At 45.9% G+C, this 21,307-nt stretch overlaps 1 protein-coding gene across 1 annotated transcript in view; it reads left to right on the top strand.

Annotated features, from left to right (window-relative positions):
- The window catches only part of ARHGAP33 (Rho GTPase activating protein 33), a 513,356-nt gene that overhangs the window by 161,051 nt on the left and 330,998 nt on the right, over nt 1-21,307 (top strand). Inside the window, exon 3 of the mRNA XM_030213378.1 lies at nt 19,328-19,425. Within this exon, the coding sequence (XP_030069238.1) occupies nt 19,328-19,425 (98 nt within the window). The remainder of the gene's footprint in view (nt 1-19,327; nt 19,426-21,307) is intronic.

The raw sequence follows: 21,307 nt of genomic DNA on the forward strand, positions 1-21,307 counted from the left end.
CTGGTAGCCCAGGCCCCTTACACCAAATTTCATCATAACAGAGTAGTCCTCCGCACTCACCCTAAGTTCTTGCCAAAGGTCGTGTCGGAGTTCCATCTGAACCAGTCAATTGTCTTGCCAACATTCTTTCCCCGTCCTCATTCCTGCCCTGCTGAACGTCAGCTGCACACATTGGACTGCAAGAGAGCATTGGCCTTCTACCTGGAGCGGACACAGCCCAACAGACAGTCCGCCCAATTGTTTGTTTCTTTTGACCCCAATAGGAGGGGAGTGGCTGTAGGGAAACGCACCATATCCAATTGGCTAGCAGATTGCATTTCCTTTACTTACGCCCAGGCGGGGCTGGCTCTTGAGGGTCATGTCACGGCTCATAATGTTAGAGCCATGGCAGCGTCGGTAGCCCACTTGAAGTCAGCCTCCATTGAAGAAATTTGCAAAGCTGCGACGTGGTCATCTGTCCACACATTCACATCTCATTACTGCCTGCAGCAGGACACCCGACGCGACAGTCGGTTCGGGCAGTCAGTTCTTCAGAACCTGTTTGGGCTTTAGGATCCAACTCCACCCCCCGAGGGCCCTGTTTGTTCTGTTCCAGGCTGCACTCCCAGTTAGTTGGTAAATTTTTTAGGTCAATCTCTTTAATGTCCTCGCCGTTGCGAGGCCCAATTGACCATGGTTGTTGTTTTGAGTGAGCCTGGGGGCTAGGGATACCCCATCAGTGAGAACAAGCAGCCTGCTTGTCCTCGGAGAAAGCGAATGCTACATACCTGTAGAAGGTATTCTCCCTGGACAGCAGGCTGATTGTTCTCACAAACCCGCCCGCCTCCCCTTTGGAGTTGAGTCTTCCCTTGAAGTGTATTGTCTTGCTACATACTGGACTGGCCGGCTCGAGCCGGTTTCGGGCGGGAAGACGGCCGCGCATGCGCGGTGCGCATGGGCGCGCGAGGACTAGCAAAGGCCTTTGCTAGTAAACTTTCCGATGGAGGGGCTGCCGAGGACGTCAACCCATCAGTGAGAACAATCAGCCTGCTGTCCTCAGAGAATACCTTCTACAGGTATGTAGCATTCGCTTTTTATGCTTCTCCTGCTTAACTGCTCCCTCTATGAATCTACATTTGCTATAGGTGTACTGTTCTTATCTTCATCAGAGTTCACATGGCTAGCATCACACCCAAAGCGTGAATACGGCATGAACAGCTGCAGAGCAGATCTTCATCTCCTTTATTCAAGCATCAGGGTGTGTTTGTTTCTAAAACTGCCTGTCTATGCGAGTGGGTGGCCAGTGAGTGGCTGTCAGTGTGTAACACAGCTAGCATGTCAGCAATGTGTGAGGTTGACAGTGTAGTGTGGACAGCAGTGCCGTTGGGGTGTCAGTGCTGTGTTTGTGTGATAGGTCATCTGTTAAGTGTGTAAGAGAGTATTAGTGTGCATCAAGTGTCAGTGATTTATGTGTGTGATGTGACAGGACATATAGGGGAAATTTTATGAAGCGTTTTCTGCATGTAAAGCCAATTTTATATGCAAAGAAGGGCTTTTGTGAAATTACAGGGCAGCATATGCACATAAAAACTGCATGCACAGAAAGTGTACTCTTAAGTGACATGTGCATAGGTCAGTGATGTTCGCTAATTTTTATGGTGAGGCCTCTTTGGATCCTTAAGGGCTGAAGGAGAGCCAACAAATACCTTACACACAAGGATGGAGCTTGGCTTGCCTGTGCCTCTTCCCCTGCCATGTTTCCCCCCTCCCCCATGTCTGCTACACCATTGCAGCACTGATGCGAGGCCTTCCTGCACAGGCCTGCACTCCTGTGCAGCCATGTCCCACCACCTCTGATGATTTTCTGTCAGAAGGGAGCACATTACTGGAGCACAGGTCTGACACCATGATAAGCCAGGTAAACATGGAGCCCCCAAATGTCAGTGTCCTCTTACCGTGCTTGCCTGGCTTATTGTGTTTTGCCGGCCCTGTTCCCACGAGAGACCCCGACACCAACCAGTGTGTGCCAGTGACATGTTTGTGTTATTAATCGTTTAATATACTGCTTTCTGAAGCAATTGCTCAAGGCGGGTTATAACTAAAAGTAATAAATAGAAATAAATCAAAACATAGAAAAGAAAATATGATGATACCTTTTTTTATTGGACTAACAATACATTTTTTAGTTAGCTTTTAAAGGTAATCCTTCAGATGAGGAATAAGCAAATGTTGACAAATATCAGAATATATAAGTGAAACACAAAAGCATTCCAATGACAGTCTCACAGGAAGAGGGTGGGTTGGGTTGGGTTGGGTGAGGTGAGAAACAGGGAGAGCTGGGGGGGGGGGGGGTGGTGGGAGAGATGTGTTGGCACAGTTTGCAGCTTGGTATATTACATCTCACAGGATCCCACAGTCACTCACATGGGGAAAACATTCAGCATAAAGGGATCCTTCATTTGCTCATCTTCAAATGTGGTATATATCATTCAATGCAAAATGTGAAGATGGGGTGCTATATTGGAGAAACAAGCCAGATGCTAAAGACGAGACTCATTTACATAGATATAATGTTAAACATTCCAATGCCAACCAGGATGTCACGTCTGTTGGACAGCACTTTACAAAACCAGAACACTGCATCAATGATCTTATGGTGAGAATACTAAAAGGAAATTTTAATACCTTTGAAGTCAAAATGATGACACCCACTAGACAGGACTTAACAAATACCTGGGCCTTCTATCCACTATAATCCACTTTGAGGGGCATAATCGTACGTCCGGTAGCGCTACAGAAATGATAAGTAGTAGTAGTAGTAATCGAACGGGGCGCCCAAGTTTTCCTGAGGACGTCCTTGCGAAGGGGCGGGGAAACCTGTATTATTGAAACAAGATGGGAGGCCATCTTTCGTTTCGATAATACAGTCAGGGATGCCCAAATCTCAACATTTAGGTCGACCTTAGAGATGGTCGTCCCCAATTTTCGGTGATAATGGAAACCGAGGACACCCATCTCAGTAACGACCAAATGCAAGCCATTTGGTCGTGGGAGGAGCCAGCATTCGTAGTGCACTGGTCCCCCTGACATGCCAGGACACCCACTGGGCACCCTAGGGGGCACTGCAGTGGACTTCAGAAAAAACTCCTAGGTGCATAGCTCCCTTACCTTGGTTGCTGAGCCCCCCCAAAATCCACTCCCCACAAGTGTACACTACTATAGCCCTTAGGGATGAAGGGGGGGCACCTAGATGTGGGTACAGTGGGTTTGTGGTGGGTTTTGGAGGGCTCACGTTTACCACCACAACAGGTAGGGGGGGGGATGGGCCTGGGTCCGCCTGCCTGAAGTGCACTGCAGTACCCACTAAAACTGCTCCAGGGACCTGCATACTGCTGTAATGGAGCTAGGTATGATATTTGAGGCTGGCATAGAGGCTGGAAAAAATATTATTAATTTTTTTTTTTAGGGTGGGAGGGGGTTAGTGACCACTGGGGGAGTAAGGGGAGGTCATCCCCAAGTCCCTCCGGTGGTCATCTGGTCATTAGCACATTTTTGTGGCTTGGTCATAAAAAAAAAAAAAGGACCGAATAAAGTCGTCCAAGTGTTCGTCAGGGACGCCCTTCTTTTTTCCATTATTGGCCGAGGACGCCCATGTGTTAAGCACGCACCAGTCCCGCCTTCGCTATGCTTCCGACATGCCCCCGTGAATTTTGGTTGTCCCAGCGACAGAAGGCAGTTGAAGCCCAAAATCAGCTTTCGATTGTGCCGATTTGGGTGGCCCTGGAAGAAGGACGCCCATCTCCCGATTTGCTCCATGGTGTGACCGCACCTTGAGTATTGTGTTCAATTCTGGTCGCCGCATCTCAAGAAAGATATAGTAGAATTGGAAAAGGTGCAGCGAAGGGCGACTAAAATGATAGCGGGGATGGGACGACTTCTTTGTGAAGAAAGACTAAGGAAGCTAGGGCTTTTCAGCTTGGAGAAGAGACGGCTGAGCGGAGACATGATAGAGGTATATAAAATAATGAGTGGAGTGGAACAGGTGGATGTGAAGCGTCTGTTCACGCTTTCCAAAAATACTAGGACTAGGGGGCATGCAATGAAACTACAGTGTAGTAAATTTAAAACAAATTGGAGAAAGTTTTTCTTCACCGAACGCATAATTAAACTCTGGAATTCATTGCCAGAGAATGTGGTGAAGGCGGTTAGCTTAGCAGAGTTTAAAAAGGGGTTAGACGGTTTCCTAAAGAACAAGTCCATAAACCACTACTAAATGGACTTGGGAAAAATCCACAATTCCAGGAATAACATGTATAGACTGTACGTTTGGGAAGCTTGCCAGGTGCCCTTGGCCTGGATTGGCCGCTGTCATGGACAGGATGCTGGGCTCGATGGACCCTTGATCTTTTCCCAGTGTGGCATTACTTATGTACTTATGAAAATAAGCCTGTTTGTCACCCTTTTATCAGCCAGCCATCTCTCTAGCCTACCCAGCTCTCTCTGTTTCTCACCTAACCCAACCCACCCTCTTCCTATGAGACTGTCATTGGAATGCTTTTGTGCTTCACTTATATATTCTGATATTTGTCAATATTTGCTTGTTTCTGATCGAAAGAAGAAGAGTTACGTATGAAAGCTAATAGCAAAATGTATTGTTAGTCCAATAAAAAAGGTATCATCTTATTTTCTTTTCTCTGTTTTGATTTATTTCTATTTCTTACTGTTAAAAAGTGGACTAACATGGCTACCGCACCACTTAACTAAAAGTAGAAAGGAAAAGAATGCTAATAATCAATAGGATAGGACAGTAGAGAAGAGAAAATGGAAGCAGGCAGAAGTGGCATCAATCTGTGTATTTCTTGCATGTCCCCCTTACCTAGGTCTATACTACCAGTCTCTCTCTTCCTCCCTTCCCCCCAAGGTCCAGCAGCTCTCTTTCTCCCTTCCGTCCCCTTCACTCATCACCAGGTCCAGCAGCTCTTCACCTCCCTTCCCTCCCCATCCTTCCCACCTGACTTCAACCCACTTCTAAAGGCAGGAATGATGCCCAAATACTCCTGCTTCTGGTGCCACTGTCTTTCAAAATGTCAGCTCCTGACCCTGATAGAGGTTAGTCCTTGAAATAAGGCAGTAATTAGTGGACTGACCTTAGTCATATGTCAGAATACAACATTAAGAGGGCAGGCACCATCATGTTGAAAGATGGTGGCACTGCAGGCACCAGATGAGCGATTGGGCATGGCTTTTGCCTTTAGAAGCAGGTAGGGGGTTGGAAGGTCTAGAGATTGGAGGAGTGTCCATGGGGATGTCTGTGGGGGAGGGAGAATAGGGGGAGTGTTGGAATGATGTCCAGGGAGGGTCAGAGGGATTGCTCAAGAGGTCCATGAGGGCCACATTGCCTCGTGGGCCCTGCATTTAAGAACAGTAGCATAGGTGTTTCTGGGATGTAGTTTGGGCGGGATGGAGGTATGCTGAATCTGGGAGTCTGTTTTATAAAGGCATATAGGCACCTATATAGAGGAGTAGCCTAGTGGTTAGTGCAGTGGACTTTGATCCTGGGGAATTGGATTCGATTCCCACTGCAGCTCCCTGTGACTGTGGGCAAGCCACTTAACCCTCCATTGCCCCAGGTACAAAATAAGTACCTGTATATATGTAAACCACTTTGAATGTAGTTGCAAAATACCACAGAAAGGCGGTATATCAAGTCCCATTTTCCTTTCCCTTTATAAAAGAGGCACCTTTTTGAACTTTTCAGATAGGCATCAATAAAATCAAACCCAAGGGATTGTCACCATTGTCTCAGTATATGGTGCTGTGTGATAGTGCCACACTGTATGTCTGTGATGTTGGTGGCTCCAGCTGTGTTAGTTTTGCACATACCATGCCAGAAATGGACTTCTCTTATAAATCAGTGTATGTTGAGTGAGATTTATTTGTGAAATTTACTGCTGGTGCTTTTCTTAACAGTTTGTTTGCCAAAGAGAGATTCCTTCTAGAGTTCATGTGTACAAGCAACATATCGAGGTCAATCAACCCAGCAGTACCCAAGACAACTGTGTCTATTTTTGTACAAGGGTTAAATGAAAAGTAATGCCTCTACTTTCATAATTCATCAACAGACAGCAGCACTGATGCACTACACGTGTTCACTTGTTCTTTGAAATCTCTTCCTTCACCTGAACATGTATACCCTGGACGAAAGGAGAAACAGGGGTGATATGATACAGACGTTCAAATATTTGAAAGGTATTAATTCACAAATGAACCTTTTCCGGAGATGGGAAGGCGGTAGAACTAGAAGACATGAAATGAGATTGAAGGGGGGCAGACTCAAGAAAAATGTCAGGAAGTATTTTTTCACAGAGAGAGTGGTGGATGCTTGGAATGCCCTCCCGCGGGAGGTGGTGGAGATGAAAACGGTAACGGAATTCAAACATGCATGGGATAAACATAAAGGAATCCTGCTCAGAAGGATGGAATCCCCAGAAGCTTAGCCGAGATTAAGAGGCAGAGCCGGTGGGGGAGGCGGGGCTGGTGGTTGGGAGGCAGGGCTAGTGCTGGGCAGACTTATACTGTCTGTGCCCTGACAATGGCAGATACAACTCAAGGTAAGGTATACACAAAAAGTTTCACACGTGAAATTATCTGGTTGGGCAGACTGGATGGACCGTGCAGGTCTTTTTCTGCCGTCATCTACTATGTTACAATGTTAGTTGGCAAGAAGTGTCTGTGTGAAGAGGCTGTTTTACATAACTTAAGAATAGCCATACTGGGTCAGACCAATGGTCCATCTAGCCCAGTATCCTGTTTCCAACAGTGGCCAATCCAGGTCACAAGTACCTGGCAGAAACCCAAATAGTAGCAACATTCCATGCTACCAATCCCAGGGCATTCAGTGACTTCCCCATGTCTGTCTCAATAGCAGACTATGGACTTTTCCTCCAGAAACTTGTCCAAACATTTTTTAAATCCAGATATGCTAACCACTGTTATTATATACTCTGGCAAAGAGTTCCTCAGCTTAACTATTTGTTGAGTGGAAAAACTTTAAAAACAAATAAGAGGAAATATATTTCCATGTAACTTCATTGAGTGTCCCCCTTGTCATTGTACTTTTTTAAAGAGTGAAAAATTGGTTCACTTCTACTCGTTCTACACCGTTCAGGATTTTGTAGACCTCAATTATATCTCCCCTCAGTCGTCTCTTTTACAAGTTGAAGAACCCTAACCTTTTTAGCCTTTCCTCATATGAGAGGAGTTTCATCCCCTTTATCATTTTGGTCACTTTTCTTTGACCTTTTTCTAATTCTGTAATATCTTTTTTTGAAATATGGCGACCAGAACTGAATGCAATACTCAAGGGAGGTCGCACTATGGAGCGATACAGAGGCATTATAGTAAGTTCTCTGTCTTATTTACCATCCCTTTCCTAATAATTCCTAGTATCCTGTTGCTGTTCTGGCTGCCGCCACACACTGAACAGAAGATTATAGCATATTGTCTACAACAACACCTAGATCTTTTTCTTGGGTGCTGACCCCAAGATGAACTCTAGCATTGGGTAACTATGATTCGGATTATTCTTCCCAATGTGCATCACTTTGCATTTGTCCACATTAAATTTCATCTGCCATTTGGATGCCCCTCTTCCAGTTTCCTAAGGTCTTTCTGCAATTTTTTACAGTCTGCATTTGTTTTAACAACCTTGAATAGTTTTGTGCATCTGCAAATTTGATCATCTCACTCATTGTTCTGATTTCCATATCATTTATAAATATGTTAAATAGCACCAGTCCCGGTACAGATCCCTGTGGCACTCCATTATTCACCCTCATCTATTGAGAGAAATGCTATTATTTATGAAATGGAAGCATGAAGTGAGCACTCGGTGCGATTTAAGCAACATCCCATGATAGAATTTCTGACTGTTGAAAACGTCCTTCCAATTGAAATTCACCACTGCATTATGACTATGTTGATGTGAGTACTGTGTGTTGCTGGGCCAAAAATGTTTGGACCCGGAAAGGGTGATTTGTGTGATCAAAAACAAAGTGGATGAGCTGTGACAGCAATGGATGAGTAACACAAAAAAGGTTGGTGAACTTGTAAAGAACAATCAGAGGATCACTTAATGCATTACATTGTAACCATGAAACCATTGAAAGAACAACTGAGAAGAGTTTAGAAGCACAAGAAGGAAATCTTATTTCAACATGACGCTAGGCCTTGCACAGCACGATACACCACAGAGGCAATTGCAAAGATGGGTCTCTGTCTTTCCCCCTCTCCCATACAGCCCAGACAGCGCCTTGTGATTTCCTTGTTTTTCCAAAATTGAAGGAATACCTTCAGGGGCTTCTGCTCAACTTGAATGAAGAGGTGGAAAAAACTGTGAGCAACTGGTTGAAGAGACAAGATGTACAATTCTTTCGCAACGGCTTTTAAAACTTGTCCGTTGGCAGAAATATGTGGCAAATGGTAGCGACTATGTAGAAAAGTAAATACTTGTAATGAAAGCAAAGTTTCAAGCATTATTTTCATTTTTTTATTCATTACAATATCTTCTTTTAAACAAAAGTTATGGAGGAAGAGGCATTACTTTTCATATAATCCTTGTATTTCTGCTGCATTTTCATGGTCTCTGCATTTCTTGGTACTTAATATACTTTTCTTTCTCCATATATTGTATTGAATAGTCACTCGGTACCAACACTTCTATTAGGAATGCTCTTCTTGTGTTACCATTATGTGGCAATGATTTTTATTTTATTTGAATGTTCATTTATTAGTTGCCTTATCATTACTGGGATTCAAGGCAAGACTCAAATATTTAAAAGCAAATTTATAATAAAATTGTGAAAGAGAAGGATTATCCATACAAGATAAAAAAAAAATAGAATAGTCACTTAAAACCTACTCTAAAAACTAATGCTCATTCAAAAAAAAACAAAAAAAAACGTACAGCACTTTAGCCTTAGTGTAGAACAATCGGGAACCTAATGTTGTCAAGGAACAACATTATAAGCAGTTAGAAATGTAAAATATTCAGAGAATAAATTTCCCAAAACTGTGAATTATATGTTTGAAGCAAAAAGCTGTCTTCAACAATCTGTGTGGAAGCCCATGTTGATGGGGTAATTACAGCTGTAACATTTTCTAGTGAAGACAAAAGCTATTAAAAAATTGATGCTGAGGGTTTAGTTTCTGAATAGCCTTCTGTGTCATTGCTCTTCCTCTTATTCTCTGTATGTCTCCTCCTCCTCCTCCTCCTTGCCTCAGTCCTTGTCTTCTGTCACAACTCTGTTCTTTCTGTATTATTCTGAACCAGCTGCCTGGGATGGGGAGAAAATACACCTCAGCTTCCCAAACCTTTCTTAATGACCCCATGGCCAGTCGGGTTTTAAGCATAGCCACAGTAAATATACAGGAAACAGTTTTAGACACATTGGAGGCTCAGTGGGTCTGATAGCGCTATTTAACTGGCCAGGAACGGCTCCTGGCTGTTAAAATAGCGCTTAGCCTGCTAACTACTAATATTCAGTGCGAGATGTCCGGCTATTTCTGAATATTAGCGCTTAGTGGCTAGCTGTGTGACTTAACTGGTTAAGTGTGAATATTCAGTGGAGGAGTGGCCTAGTGGTTAGAGCACCGGTCTTGAAATCCAGAGGTGGCCAGTTCAAATCCCACTGCTGCTTCTTGTGATCTTGGGCAAGTCACTTAACCCTCCATTGCCTCAGGTACAAGCTTAGATTGTGAGCCCTCCTGGGACAGAGAACCATCCAGTGTACCTGAATGTAACTCACCTTGAGCTACTACTGAAAAGGGTGTGAGCAAAAATCCAAATAAATAAATAATTGGTTGTTTAGTGGTTAAGATAGGCCTCAGCACTTAACTGGTTAGCGCTGAATATTGGCTTAACCGGTTAATGCCGATGGTGGCAACTAACCTTGCTGTGTGCTGCTGGCTGATTATTGAGAGGAGTGTTTATAAACTGTGGATATTGACTGGCTGAGGGGTCCCCAGATCAGGTCTGGGAAACCCTTGGATGCACACGTAGCTTTTAATACATATAGATTTGGTTTTTATCTTTTTAAGATTTGATTATTCAACTCTCAAAATTCAAGTTTAAGGTAAATTATGTACATACAGTAGGTATTTATAGCTTAAAGAGGGCTTACAGTCTAAGGGCTGGACATGATGGTCCATTTTACATGGAATGTAAAGATTGGAATTGAGACATCCATGCAGTATTTTAGAAAATGCTTCGTTGATGCCAGTAAATTTAGCCCTAAGGTCTACACCTGAGGGAGGGTGAAATGACTCACCCAAGGCCATAAGGAACATGACCAGGAGAATCGGGGTTTAAATGCTGGCTTCCCTCGTTTTTAGCCCGTTGCTTCAACCATCAGGTCAGTCCTCCATTTTCTTTCATTTAGCACATAGAAAGATTTTTTTTTTTTTACTGCATACTAAAGTGATTTAGCATGCACTATAACCATATTAAAAAAATTCTCTTTATTCATCAACAGCAACATACATACACCATAATATAGTACAGTCTTGATTATCCAATCTTTGCTAATCTGACCATCTGGCATATACGATGAGACCCCCCCCCCCCCCCCCCTCAGTGATGTCATTGCATTTATTTCTATTTTAAAAAATCTTTGTTTTTAGAACAATTTTTGAAAATTGGGCCCTCTATGCCTTTGTTTATGCATTATTTGAGGGTTTTATGCAGTGTTTTCTGTATTATCTGAATTTTTACTTATCTGACAACTCTATGGATAATTGAGACTGTATTGTACTGGAAAGTAACATAATGTATCAATAATACAGTGCAGTTTTATGATAGTAAATGCTTAACACTATGAAGTATGGTGTGAGGAATTTTTTTAAATAATTCTTTTATAGTATTTCTTCCCACTCAACTCCCATGCCCCCTTCTTCCTCAATGATCAGACCACACGGTTCACCCCTAGCTCATGTGATTTTTTTTTCCCCTTTTACCAGACCAAGAATTCTCAGATAATCCTCCCTCCCGCCCCCCCCCCCCCCCCCGCCACCCCTGGGATCAAGGATCTGAACTATGAAACCTCAGTATAGTTAATAGTTTAGCAACTAGCTGTGCATCCTATGTGGTAAGGCAAGCCAAACAAGCTTCCATATTTGTTGATAAGTATTCCGTTTCTGAGGATTCTTGGGACCAACACTACGGCGTTGTGGCATATAGTACGTTTCTCCAAGGTGTAAGATTTGAAGAGGGTTTGGAATTCTCTGATGTATCAATGTACTTTTTAAAGCTAATGTAAACATGTAATAATAAAGTAAGCAGCACACCCCCTTTTGGGACATTCTGTCATCAATGTAAAATCAGCAAATAAAGAGTTGTGGCAGGCAGACTTGTAACATCTGCTGAGCATACTGGGAAATTTGTTTCCAAAAATTGTGAATATCCCTACAATGCCAAAATAATGTCTCAGGGTAGGATTTCCTTCCCTGCATTTAAGACAACTACTGTTATTTGTAATTTGCATTCTAACTGCTCTGCTTGGTACTATCTAGGCTCTAAGAAAAAACTTATAACATTGTTCCTGTAAATTAGCGTTAGCCAATTTTACGCACTATAACCATTTAGCAGGAGCTAAATCATGAGTGCATGCTAAAATAAATTGATGCTTGTTAAAAATGGATCAAAACAACCCTAGTAAAATATAATGATATTAAAAAAAAAATTCAAAACAAGATTCCTCTATGCACCATGGGATTCTACTATGTATGTGTGCCCATCCCTGACGTTCTGTCTCCTTATTCATGCTAAACTTAGCAGCCAGAAATCTATGCTGTGTCTGTTTGGTTCACTTGTCAGTTTCCTCTACAGCATCTATTCATATTAGTGTACATTGCCAGCCTGGTTAGCTGTCTGCCACATTCATGTGGCATAAGTTGTAATTTTCTATGCATTTTAACATTTCCAGGCTTTTTGTTGTCTGGAGGCCATATAATATTTATTTTTAACTCATTGGGAAGGAAGGGGTTGTCAGTATAGTTCTCTTTGCTGTAAACATGTAAGTTCTGTTTTTTATAATAGCATTTTCCTTGTCATCAAGCAGATGAAGCCATTACGTATGGGTTGTGTCCATCAACCAGCAGGGGGAGATAGAAAGCACTCAACTTTTCACAGTGCCTCATGGCCAGCTAGCTCCACTGCCTCTTCAGTATTCTCTATCTCCCCAAGCAGGGTGGCTGCAGCTTCTTCGAGCTCCATCAAAAATCTGCCTGGGGATGGCTCCTAGCTTGTCAGTTGTTAGCCGGGGTGTTAGAGGCTATAGCAGCTTCACTTTGAAGGCACATAGGTCAGCCCTTTCCCTGCCTTACCCATGCCCCCGTGGATGTGTACATATTAGCTTGCTTTTCCCTGTCCTTTCCCACTCAGTGGATGCAGGCACATTGGTTCGCCTTTCCCTGCCTTTCCCACTTATCTGAGCCTCCGGAGTGTTTTTTTATTTACCTCTTTTGCCTCTGCTTCCCTCACAGCATTAAAAAAGAAAACAAAAATTAAAGTCATGTCGCGCTTTAGCGCAGCGATCTTGGAAAAGAGGTTTTTTTCTTGAAATTCTTCTGCAGGACCGGTGCTGTGATACTCGGTCTAGTGAGGTAAGGGTGTTTTCTCACTCCTCCGGGGTGGGCCCGCGATCGGGACTTTTTTGGTGCGAACCGCCATTTTTTAATTTTACCGCCGTTTTCAGCGATGGCTGCGGAGACTGTAAAGCGCTGTTCTAAATGTGGCAAGCGCAAGTCAGCAGTGGGGCTCTGTAATTCGTGCTGTACAGACCGTAGAGCCGGCCCGAGCATGGCGAGCGGCGATCTTTTGCACTCTGAGCTGGCAGCGGATGCCATTTTGGATTTTCCACATGGCGCGGCCTCCGTTGCGACGGAGAGCCCTGAATCCGGGGGGGGGGGGGGGTCCTCTGAGTGAGGCTAATAATAGAGCTGATAGCCCTGGGCAGGATCCGGGCGGTCAGGGAGCGGTTTTCTCCCCTGATTTTGTTTTAATGCTGCATAGGGCCTACATGCTTAAAAGAACTCTTCCATAGGGATCTTCGGACCCTCTGCCTGCCCCCCCCCCTCCCGGTGGATCTTGGCCTTTTGCAGTTGACTTTACCTGTTTCTTATCCTCCTGATAAACGCAGAAGGGCTAATTCCCCTTCTGAGTGTGGCGCACCCCAATTCCCCCCCCCCCCCCCCCCGTGGTCGGGCTATGAGGATTCTGAGGGGTCTGGCAGAACTTCTTGGGCTGAGGAGCCAGAGTCTGGTGCAGAATTGCCACAGGAGCTTGATGATCCATCTGCGGTGAGGATTTGCCACCGCGAGGAGCTGCCAGCGCTTATTTCAGATGCCTTACAAGCCCTCTCGATTGAAGATCCTGGGAGTGGCACAGCCTCCTCTGTTAATCCAAGGAGGCTAGTACCAGAAAGCCTGCTCAAGCCTTTCCTTTGCATGACTCCATCCAAGAGCTTATGTCGGCTCAATGGGCTGACTCCGAGGGACCTTTGAAGGTTGCCAGGGCTATGGGGCAATTATACCCTCTGAGTGAGGAGCATTTGGCTCGCTTTGCAATGCCTAAAGTGGATGCCCTGGTCACGGCTGTGACAAAGAGAACTACCCTCCCTGTTGAAGGAGGTGTTGCCCTGAAGGATATTCAAGACCGCAGGCTTGATTCAGCTCTGAAGCGGTCCTTTGATTTGGCAGGTCTCACTGTTCGGGCGTCTGCATGCAGTTGTTATGCTGCTAGAGCCTACCTGGCTTGGTTACAGCAGGAAGTGGAACAGCCCGGTGATGGAGCAGAGACCTTATCTGAAGTGGCTCCGCGGATGGAGTCGGCCTTGTCCTTTTTGGCTGACGCCCTTTATGATATGGTCAGAGCGTCGGCTAAGCAAATGGCTGTAGCAGTGGCGGCTTGCCGCACTCTTTGGCTATGACATTGGGCGGCGGACATGGCCTCTAAGCAAAGGTTGGTGAAGTTGCCCTTTCAAGGCCTTCTCCTGTTTGGTGATGAGCTGGAAAACATTGTTAAAGGCCTGGGGGATTCCAAACCTCAGCGCTTGCCTGAAGATAGGCCGAAGCCTTCCTCTAAGGGTCAGGCGGTCCGCTTCTCTTACAGACCTCGCTTCCGTGAAGCTAGAAGGTACCGCCCGGGGCGTGCTGCTGGGTTCACTTGCCGTGCCCGCTTTCAGCAGAGAAACTCCTTTCACTCGGACAAACGTTCCACAGCTGCCAGTTCAAGGCCTGGAGTTCAGGGGCGACCCTCTCAATGATGGTGCACCGGCCCCCTCCTCGTTTCCTGTCATCAGAGGAAGACTTTCCCTCTTTTTCGAGGAGTGGGCCAAAATCTCCGCAGATCAGTGGGTCTTGGACCTGATCAGAGACGGATACCGAATAGAATTCGATACCCCGGTTAGAGACGTGTTTGTGGAGTCCCGATGCGGTTCTGCCGCCAAACGGGCGGCGGTAGAGGAGACTTTGCACAGTCTGTGCCAGATAGGGGCTGTGACCCGGGTGCCTCCCACCGAACAAGGTCTAGGCCGCTTCTCCATTTACTTTGTGGTGCCACGAAAAGGCGGGTTTTTTCGCCAGATCCTGGACTTAAAAGAGCTAAACAAGTCCTTAAGAGTGTGGCATTTTCACATGGAAACCCTGTGCTCCGTCATTGCGGCAGTACAGCCAGGAGAGTTTCTCACGTTTCTGGACCTGAAAGAAGCTTACTTGCACATACCAATTTGGCCCCCGCACCAGAAGTTTCTGCGGTGTTGGGAAAACATTTCCAGTTTCGGGCCTTGCCTTTTGGCCTCGCCACAGCTCCCCGAACCTTCTCCAAGGTAATGGTGGTAGTAGCTGCCTTTCTCAGGCGAGAGGGTATCCGGGTTCACCCGTACCTAGACGACTGGCTCATCAGAGCAGACTCAGAAAAAGAGAGTCATCTAGCTACAGCCAGAGTGGTTTCAGTCCTTCAATCTCTGGGTTGGGTTGTCAATATGGCCAAAAGTTACCTGACCCCCTCGCAATCTCTAGAATATTTGGGGGCCAGGTTCGACACAGCCTCGGGCTATGTGTTTCTTCCCGAGCAAAGGTGGTGCAAGCTTCAGCATCAGGTCCGTCTGCTCCTGAGGATGCTCTGCCCGCGAGCTTGGGACATTGTCCAGCTGTTGGGATCGATGACGGCCACCTTGGAAGTGGTGCCATGGGCGAGAGCGCACCTGAGACCTCTACAGTATTCTGTACTTCAACGATGGTCTCCAGTATCTCAGGATTATCAGTGCAGACTTTCTTGGCTCCCTGCGGCCCACCTCAGTATTGAGTGGTGGCTCTCGGACAGCATGTTGCGGCGGGGAATGCCGCTGGCACTCCCCGATTGGTGCCTAGTGGTGACAGATGCCAGCCTGAAGGGCTGGGGCGCACATTGCCAGGGGAAGCATGCCCAGGGTCTGTGGACGCCCGACGAGTCGGAGTGGTCTATCAACCGCCTGGAGTTGAAAGCGGTGTTTCTGGCTCTTCTGGCCTTTCAAGTGACCCTGAAAGGATTGGCTGTCCGAGTGATGTCGGACAACACGACAGCAGTAGCCTACATAAATCGACAAGGCGGCACTCAGTGCAGAGCTCTAGCCGCGCAGGCCAAACAAATTTGCCACTGGGCCGAGCTGCATCTACAGTCCCTGTTAGCAGCTCACATTGCAGGTCAGAGCAAAGTGCAAATTTGCCACTGGGCCGAGCTGCATCTACAGTCCCTGTCAGCAGCTCACATTGCAGGTCAGAGCAACGTGCAAGCCGACTATCTAAGCAGGCATCAGATCGATCCAGCGGAGTGGGAACTAGCAGATGATGTATTCCTGCAGATATGTGCCAAATGGGGCAAGCCAGTGATGGATCTTATGGCGTCCAGTTCCAATGCCAAAGTCCCATGATTCTTCAGCAGACGGAGGGATCCTCGCTCTGCCGGGTTGGATGCCTTGGCTCAACCCTGGCCCCTGGGCTTGCTGTATGTCTTCCCTCCGTGGCCCTTGATAGGGCGAATGCTCCTGCGGATTCGGCTGCATCCAGGAAAAGTGGTGCTCATCGCCCCGGATTGGCCCAGGAGGCCTTGGTATGCGGACCTCCGACAGATGCTGTTGGAGGCTCCCTTTCCGTTACCTCTGGTTCCGCACCTGTTGTCACAGGGTCCGGTGGCCATGGAGGACGCCTGCCGCTTTGGTCTTATGGCATGGCGATTGAGAGGGCGCAACTGAGAGATAAAGGCTACTCAAATAAGGTAATTTCCACTCTCCTGCAGACCCGTAAGCGCTCCACTTCCGTGGCTTTTGCCAGGATTTGGCACCAGTTTGAAGTCTGGTGTGTTTCAAGAGCGCTTTCTCCGTTGCGGGCTCCTGTCTCGCCGATTCTGGACTTTTTGCAGGATGGTGTACACAAAGGCTTGGCCTCTAATTCCCTGCGGGTGCAAGTGGCAACATTGGCCTCCCTGCGTGGCAAGGTTGAAGGCGTGTCCTTAGCTGCTCATCCAGATGTGGCACGGCTTAGAGGGGTGCTTTGGCTCCGTCCTCCCGTGCGGGCACCTTGTCCAGCTTGGAACCTGGGGTTAGTATTGAAGGCCCTTCAGGGGGCTCCCTTTGAACTGCTTCGGCGTGCTTCAGAGAAAGATTTGACACTGAAGGCCGTCTTTTTAGTGGCCATTACCTCGGCGAGACGGGTGTCAGAGCTTCAGGCGCTGTCCTGTAGAGACCCTTTTCTGCAATTCTCAGAGTCAGGGGTCACGGTTCGGACTGTGCCTTCTTTCATGCCTAAGGTGGTTTCAGCGTTTCACCTAAACCAGCCTGTTTTTCTTCCCTCCTTTGTTGAGGAGGAGTTTCCAGATTCATTTGGGCAGTTGCACCTTTTGGATGTGCGCAGGACTCTGTTGCAGTATCTACGAATTACAAATTCTTTCAAGACCTCTGATCATCTTTTTGTGCTGTTTGCAGATCCTCGCAGAGGGTCTTCAGCATCTAAAGCCACTATTGCCCGTTGGCTCAAAGAAGCTATCTTTTCAGCATATCTGCTGTCTGGCTGGGCTCCGCCTGAAGCCTTTAAGGCACATTCCACAAGAGCGATTTCCTCTTCCTGGGCGGAAACTGGAGCACTATCTCTTCATGAGATTTGCAGTGCTGCAACATGGGCTTCTAAGCTCTCTTTCACCCGACATTACAGGCTGGATGTGGCTGCCAGGAGGGATGTGCGTTTTGGAGCACAGGTGCTAGCGCGTGATGTGGCTTGTTCCCACCCTATTTAGGGATTGCTTTGTTACATCCTGTACGTAATGGCTTCATCTACTTGATGACAAGGAAGGGAAAATTTAAGTTCTTACCATGATAATTTTCTTTCCTTTAGTCATAGCAGATGAAGCCATGAGCCCTCCCTGTATGATTGTCTGTATTGCAGTGATTCTGATTTCAGGTGCTGTTCTTGTTTCCTGAAGTTATATTCCTTCCTTGGGGAGTCGGAAAACAGGATTCTTGTTACAGTTATAGGAGGCTGAGTTCATTCCCTCCAGTTCATGTTTTGGGAGGATGAGTTTATTCCCTCCGTTTATACAAAGTGGAGGACGAGTTTATTCCCTCCAGGAGGATGAGTTCATTCCCTCCTATTTTGAGTTTATGCCCTTATTAAGGGGCCATCGTTCGCTGTGAGGAAAGTTCATGTTATTCCCATTGCGGTTTGCCATACTGCTTTGGAAGCTTCAAATACTGACGAGACAGTGGAGCTAGCTGGCCATGAGGCACTGTGAAAAGTTGAGTGCTCTCTATCTCCCCCTGCTGGTTGATGGACACAACCAATACGTAATGGCTTCATCTGCTATGACTAAAGAAAAGAAAATTATCATGGTAAGAACCTAATTTTTCCATGAACAAATTGTAAACATTTTGTTTTAATGTAAAAGAACTGGACATGTGTTGTCCATTTCTCCTGCTGAAGTGAGTGCTTTATTTGTACTTGATCGGAAGAATGAAAAGCAGGGATAAGTGAAAGAGAAAAGACTGGGAGAGACATTGTTCTGTTCTTTGAGAATCCCGAATAGAAGTCTTTGCTATCTGACCATGTGAGTCCCTCACTATACAGTAAGAGTGGACACTCCAGTTCTTGACCAGTTTTTCTGGATAACTCTAGTGTATAAGGATAAGTACATAAGTATTGCCATACTGGGACAGACTAAAGGTCCATCAAGCCCAGCATCCTGTTTCCAACAGTGGCCAATCCACTTCACAAGTACCTGGCCAGATCCCAAAACAGTACAATACATTTTATGCTCCTTATTTTAGAAATAAGGCGTGGATTTTCCCCAAGTCTATTTTAATAATGGTCTATGGACTTTTCCTTTAGGAAGCCATCCAAACCTTTTATAAACACCGCTAAGCTAACTGCTTTTACTACATTCTCTGGCAGCGAATTCCAGAGTTCAATTACACGTTGAGTGAAGAAATATTTTCTCTGATTCATTTTAAATTTACTACTTTGTAGTTTCATTGCGTGCTCCCTAATCCTAGTATTTTTGGAAAGAATAAGTGATTGACGTCTACCCGTTCCACTCCACTCATTATTTTATAGACTTCTATCATATCTCCACTCAGTTGTCTTTTCTCCAAGCTGAAGAGCCCTAACTGCTTTAGCCTCTCCTCATAGGGAAGTCATCCCATCCCCTTTATCATTTTCGTGGCCCTTCTCTGCACTTTTTCTAATTCCACTATATCTTTTTTGTGATGCGGTGACCAGAATTGAACACAATATTCAAGTTGTGGTCACACCATGGAGCTATACAAAGGCATTATAACATCCTCATTTTTGTTTTCCATTCTTTTACATGTACTGCCTCTAATCTATCTCGTGTGCAATATTTAGGTTTATCCAGAGAACCTGACTAGTTGGTAGCCCTTGAGGGCCTGAATGCCCACCACTATACTACAGAACCCTCTGTCCTATATAATTTCTCACATTCTTACGGAGAACTTCCTCTGTTCCTCTGTACTGAGATATTAGCAGGTGACACTGGGCGTGTTGGAGTGTTTTGGGTGAGGAAGATGGAGGGCTCTTGTGAGACATGGAGACTCAGAACAAAGCCCTCCATGACAAGACATGTACTTTACTTTGAGCTCTGAAGGAGATAAGTGGAATTGGTTTAAACCTGTAATTTCCCCATCGGCATCCAAAGCCTTCCTGTCGGAGGATGTGGTTTGGGGGGGGGGGGGGTGCAGAGGAGGAGAACTTCTAACTGACTATAGTTCATGATGTGTTTTGAACCTGTTTTGTTTTGACTGTGCAGGCTCGCAGCACAGACAGTCTGGAGTCTACGGGGGAGGCTCCCTCACGCCCCTTAAATACTACCACGGGGGCCAGCATCAAAGGAAAGACGAGCAAGAGGTAAGAGACCATGGCATACATTATCAGAGCCGCGTCAGAATTTGCTTTCTATGTTAGCATGTAGCGCAGATCATGATGCAGGTCTGGCATTGTGCCAGGGCACAATGCAGGTCACATGGGTGTGACACTGTTGGGACATAGTATGGCGTCTTGCAGGCATGTTTGAGTGCTGGGGTACAGTGTAGGTCATAGGAGCATGACTGATCATTGAAACATGGTGTGGTGTCATGCATTCATAATATGGTATAATGACACAGACCCCCGGATTCTACATAGTACGCCTAGAGATCCGCGACAAAATCCAAGTGTATTCTATAACAACACATGTAACTTAATTGGCTTAAGCTAATCAGTGTTAATAACAGCTCTTAACAAGCAATAGTGAGCACAAATTGGGAATAATTAGAATTTACTACTACTACTACTATTTAGCATTTCTATAGCGCTACAAGGCGTACGCAGCGCTGCACAAACATAGAAGAAAGACAGTCCCTGCTCAAAGAGCTTACAATCTAATAGACAAAAAAAAAAAAAAAGAAAGTAAGCAAATCAAATCAATTAATGTGAACAGGAAGGAAGAGAGGAGGGTAGGTGGAGGCGAGTGGTTACAAGTGGGTATGAGTCAAAAGCAATGTTAAAGAGGTGGGCTTTCAGTCTAGATTTAAAGGTGGCCAAGGATGGGGCAAGACATAGGGGCTCAGGAAGTTTATTCCAGGCGTAGGGTGCAGCGAGACAGAAGGCGCGAAGTCTGGAGTTGGCAGTAGTGGAGAAGGGAACAGATAAGAAGGATTTATCCATGGAGCGGAGTGCACGGGAAGGGGTGTAGGGAAGGACGAGTGTGGAGAGATACTGGGGAGCAGCAGAGTGAGTACATTTATAGGTTAGTAGAAGAAGTTTGAACAGGATGCGAAAACGGATAGGGAGCCAGTGAAGGGTCTTGAGGAGAGGGGTAGTATGAGTAAAGCGACCCTGGCAGAAGACGAGACGGGCAGCAGAGTTTTGAACCGACTGGAGAGGGAGAGGTGACTAAGTGGGAGGCCAGCAAGAAGCAGATTGCAGTAGTCTAAACGAGAGGTGACACGGGTGTGGATGAGGGTTTTGATAGAGTGCTCGGAAAGAAAGGGGCGGATTTTACGGATGTTGTAAAGAAAGAAATGACAGGTCTTGGCAATCTGCTGGATATGAGCAGAGAAGGAGAGAGAAGAGTCAAAGATGACCCCAAGGTTTCGAGCTGAGGAGACAGGGAGAATGAGAGAGCCATCAACAGAAATAGAAAATGGGGGGAGCGGGGAGGTGGGTTTGGGGGGGAAAATGAGAAGCTCGTTTTTGGTCATGTTTAATTTCAGGTGGCGTTGAGACATCCAGACAGCAATGTCAGACAAGCACGCTGAAACTTTGGTTTGGATGCAAGGTGAGATATCAGGGGTAGAAAGGTAGATTTGGGAGTCATCAGCATAGAGATGGTAGGAAAAGCCATGGGATGAGATTAATGAACCAAGGGAAGAAGTATAGATAGAAAAGAGGAGGGGACCAAGAACAGAACCCTGAGGTACGCTGACAGGCAGAGGGATAGAAGTAGAAGAGGATCCACCAGAGTGAACATTTAAGGTGCGGAGGGAGAGGTAGGAAGAGAACCAGGAAAGGACAGAGCCCTGGAATCCATTTTAAGTGCACAACTTGCTAAGTGCATTCTGTATTGCAGTGTCCTAAGGTCTAATGCATGTAGGCAAAAAGGGGTATGGTTATGGGTGGGGAAATGGACGTTTCATGAGCGTTCTGAAATTTATGCGTATAGTTATAGACTATGGCCCAGTGCACCTAAATCTACATGCTGGGATTTATGCCACATTTTTGTTTGTGTATTCTATATACTGTGCCTAAA

The sequence above is a fragment of the Microcaecilia unicolor genome, chromosome 8 (genome assembly GCF_901765095.1).
Source record: "Microcaecilia unicolor chromosome 8, aMicUni1.1, whole genome shotgun sequence".
NCBI classification, from domain to species: Eukaryota; Metazoa; Chordata; class Amphibia; order Gymnophiona; family Siphonopidae; genus Microcaecilia; species Microcaecilia unicolor.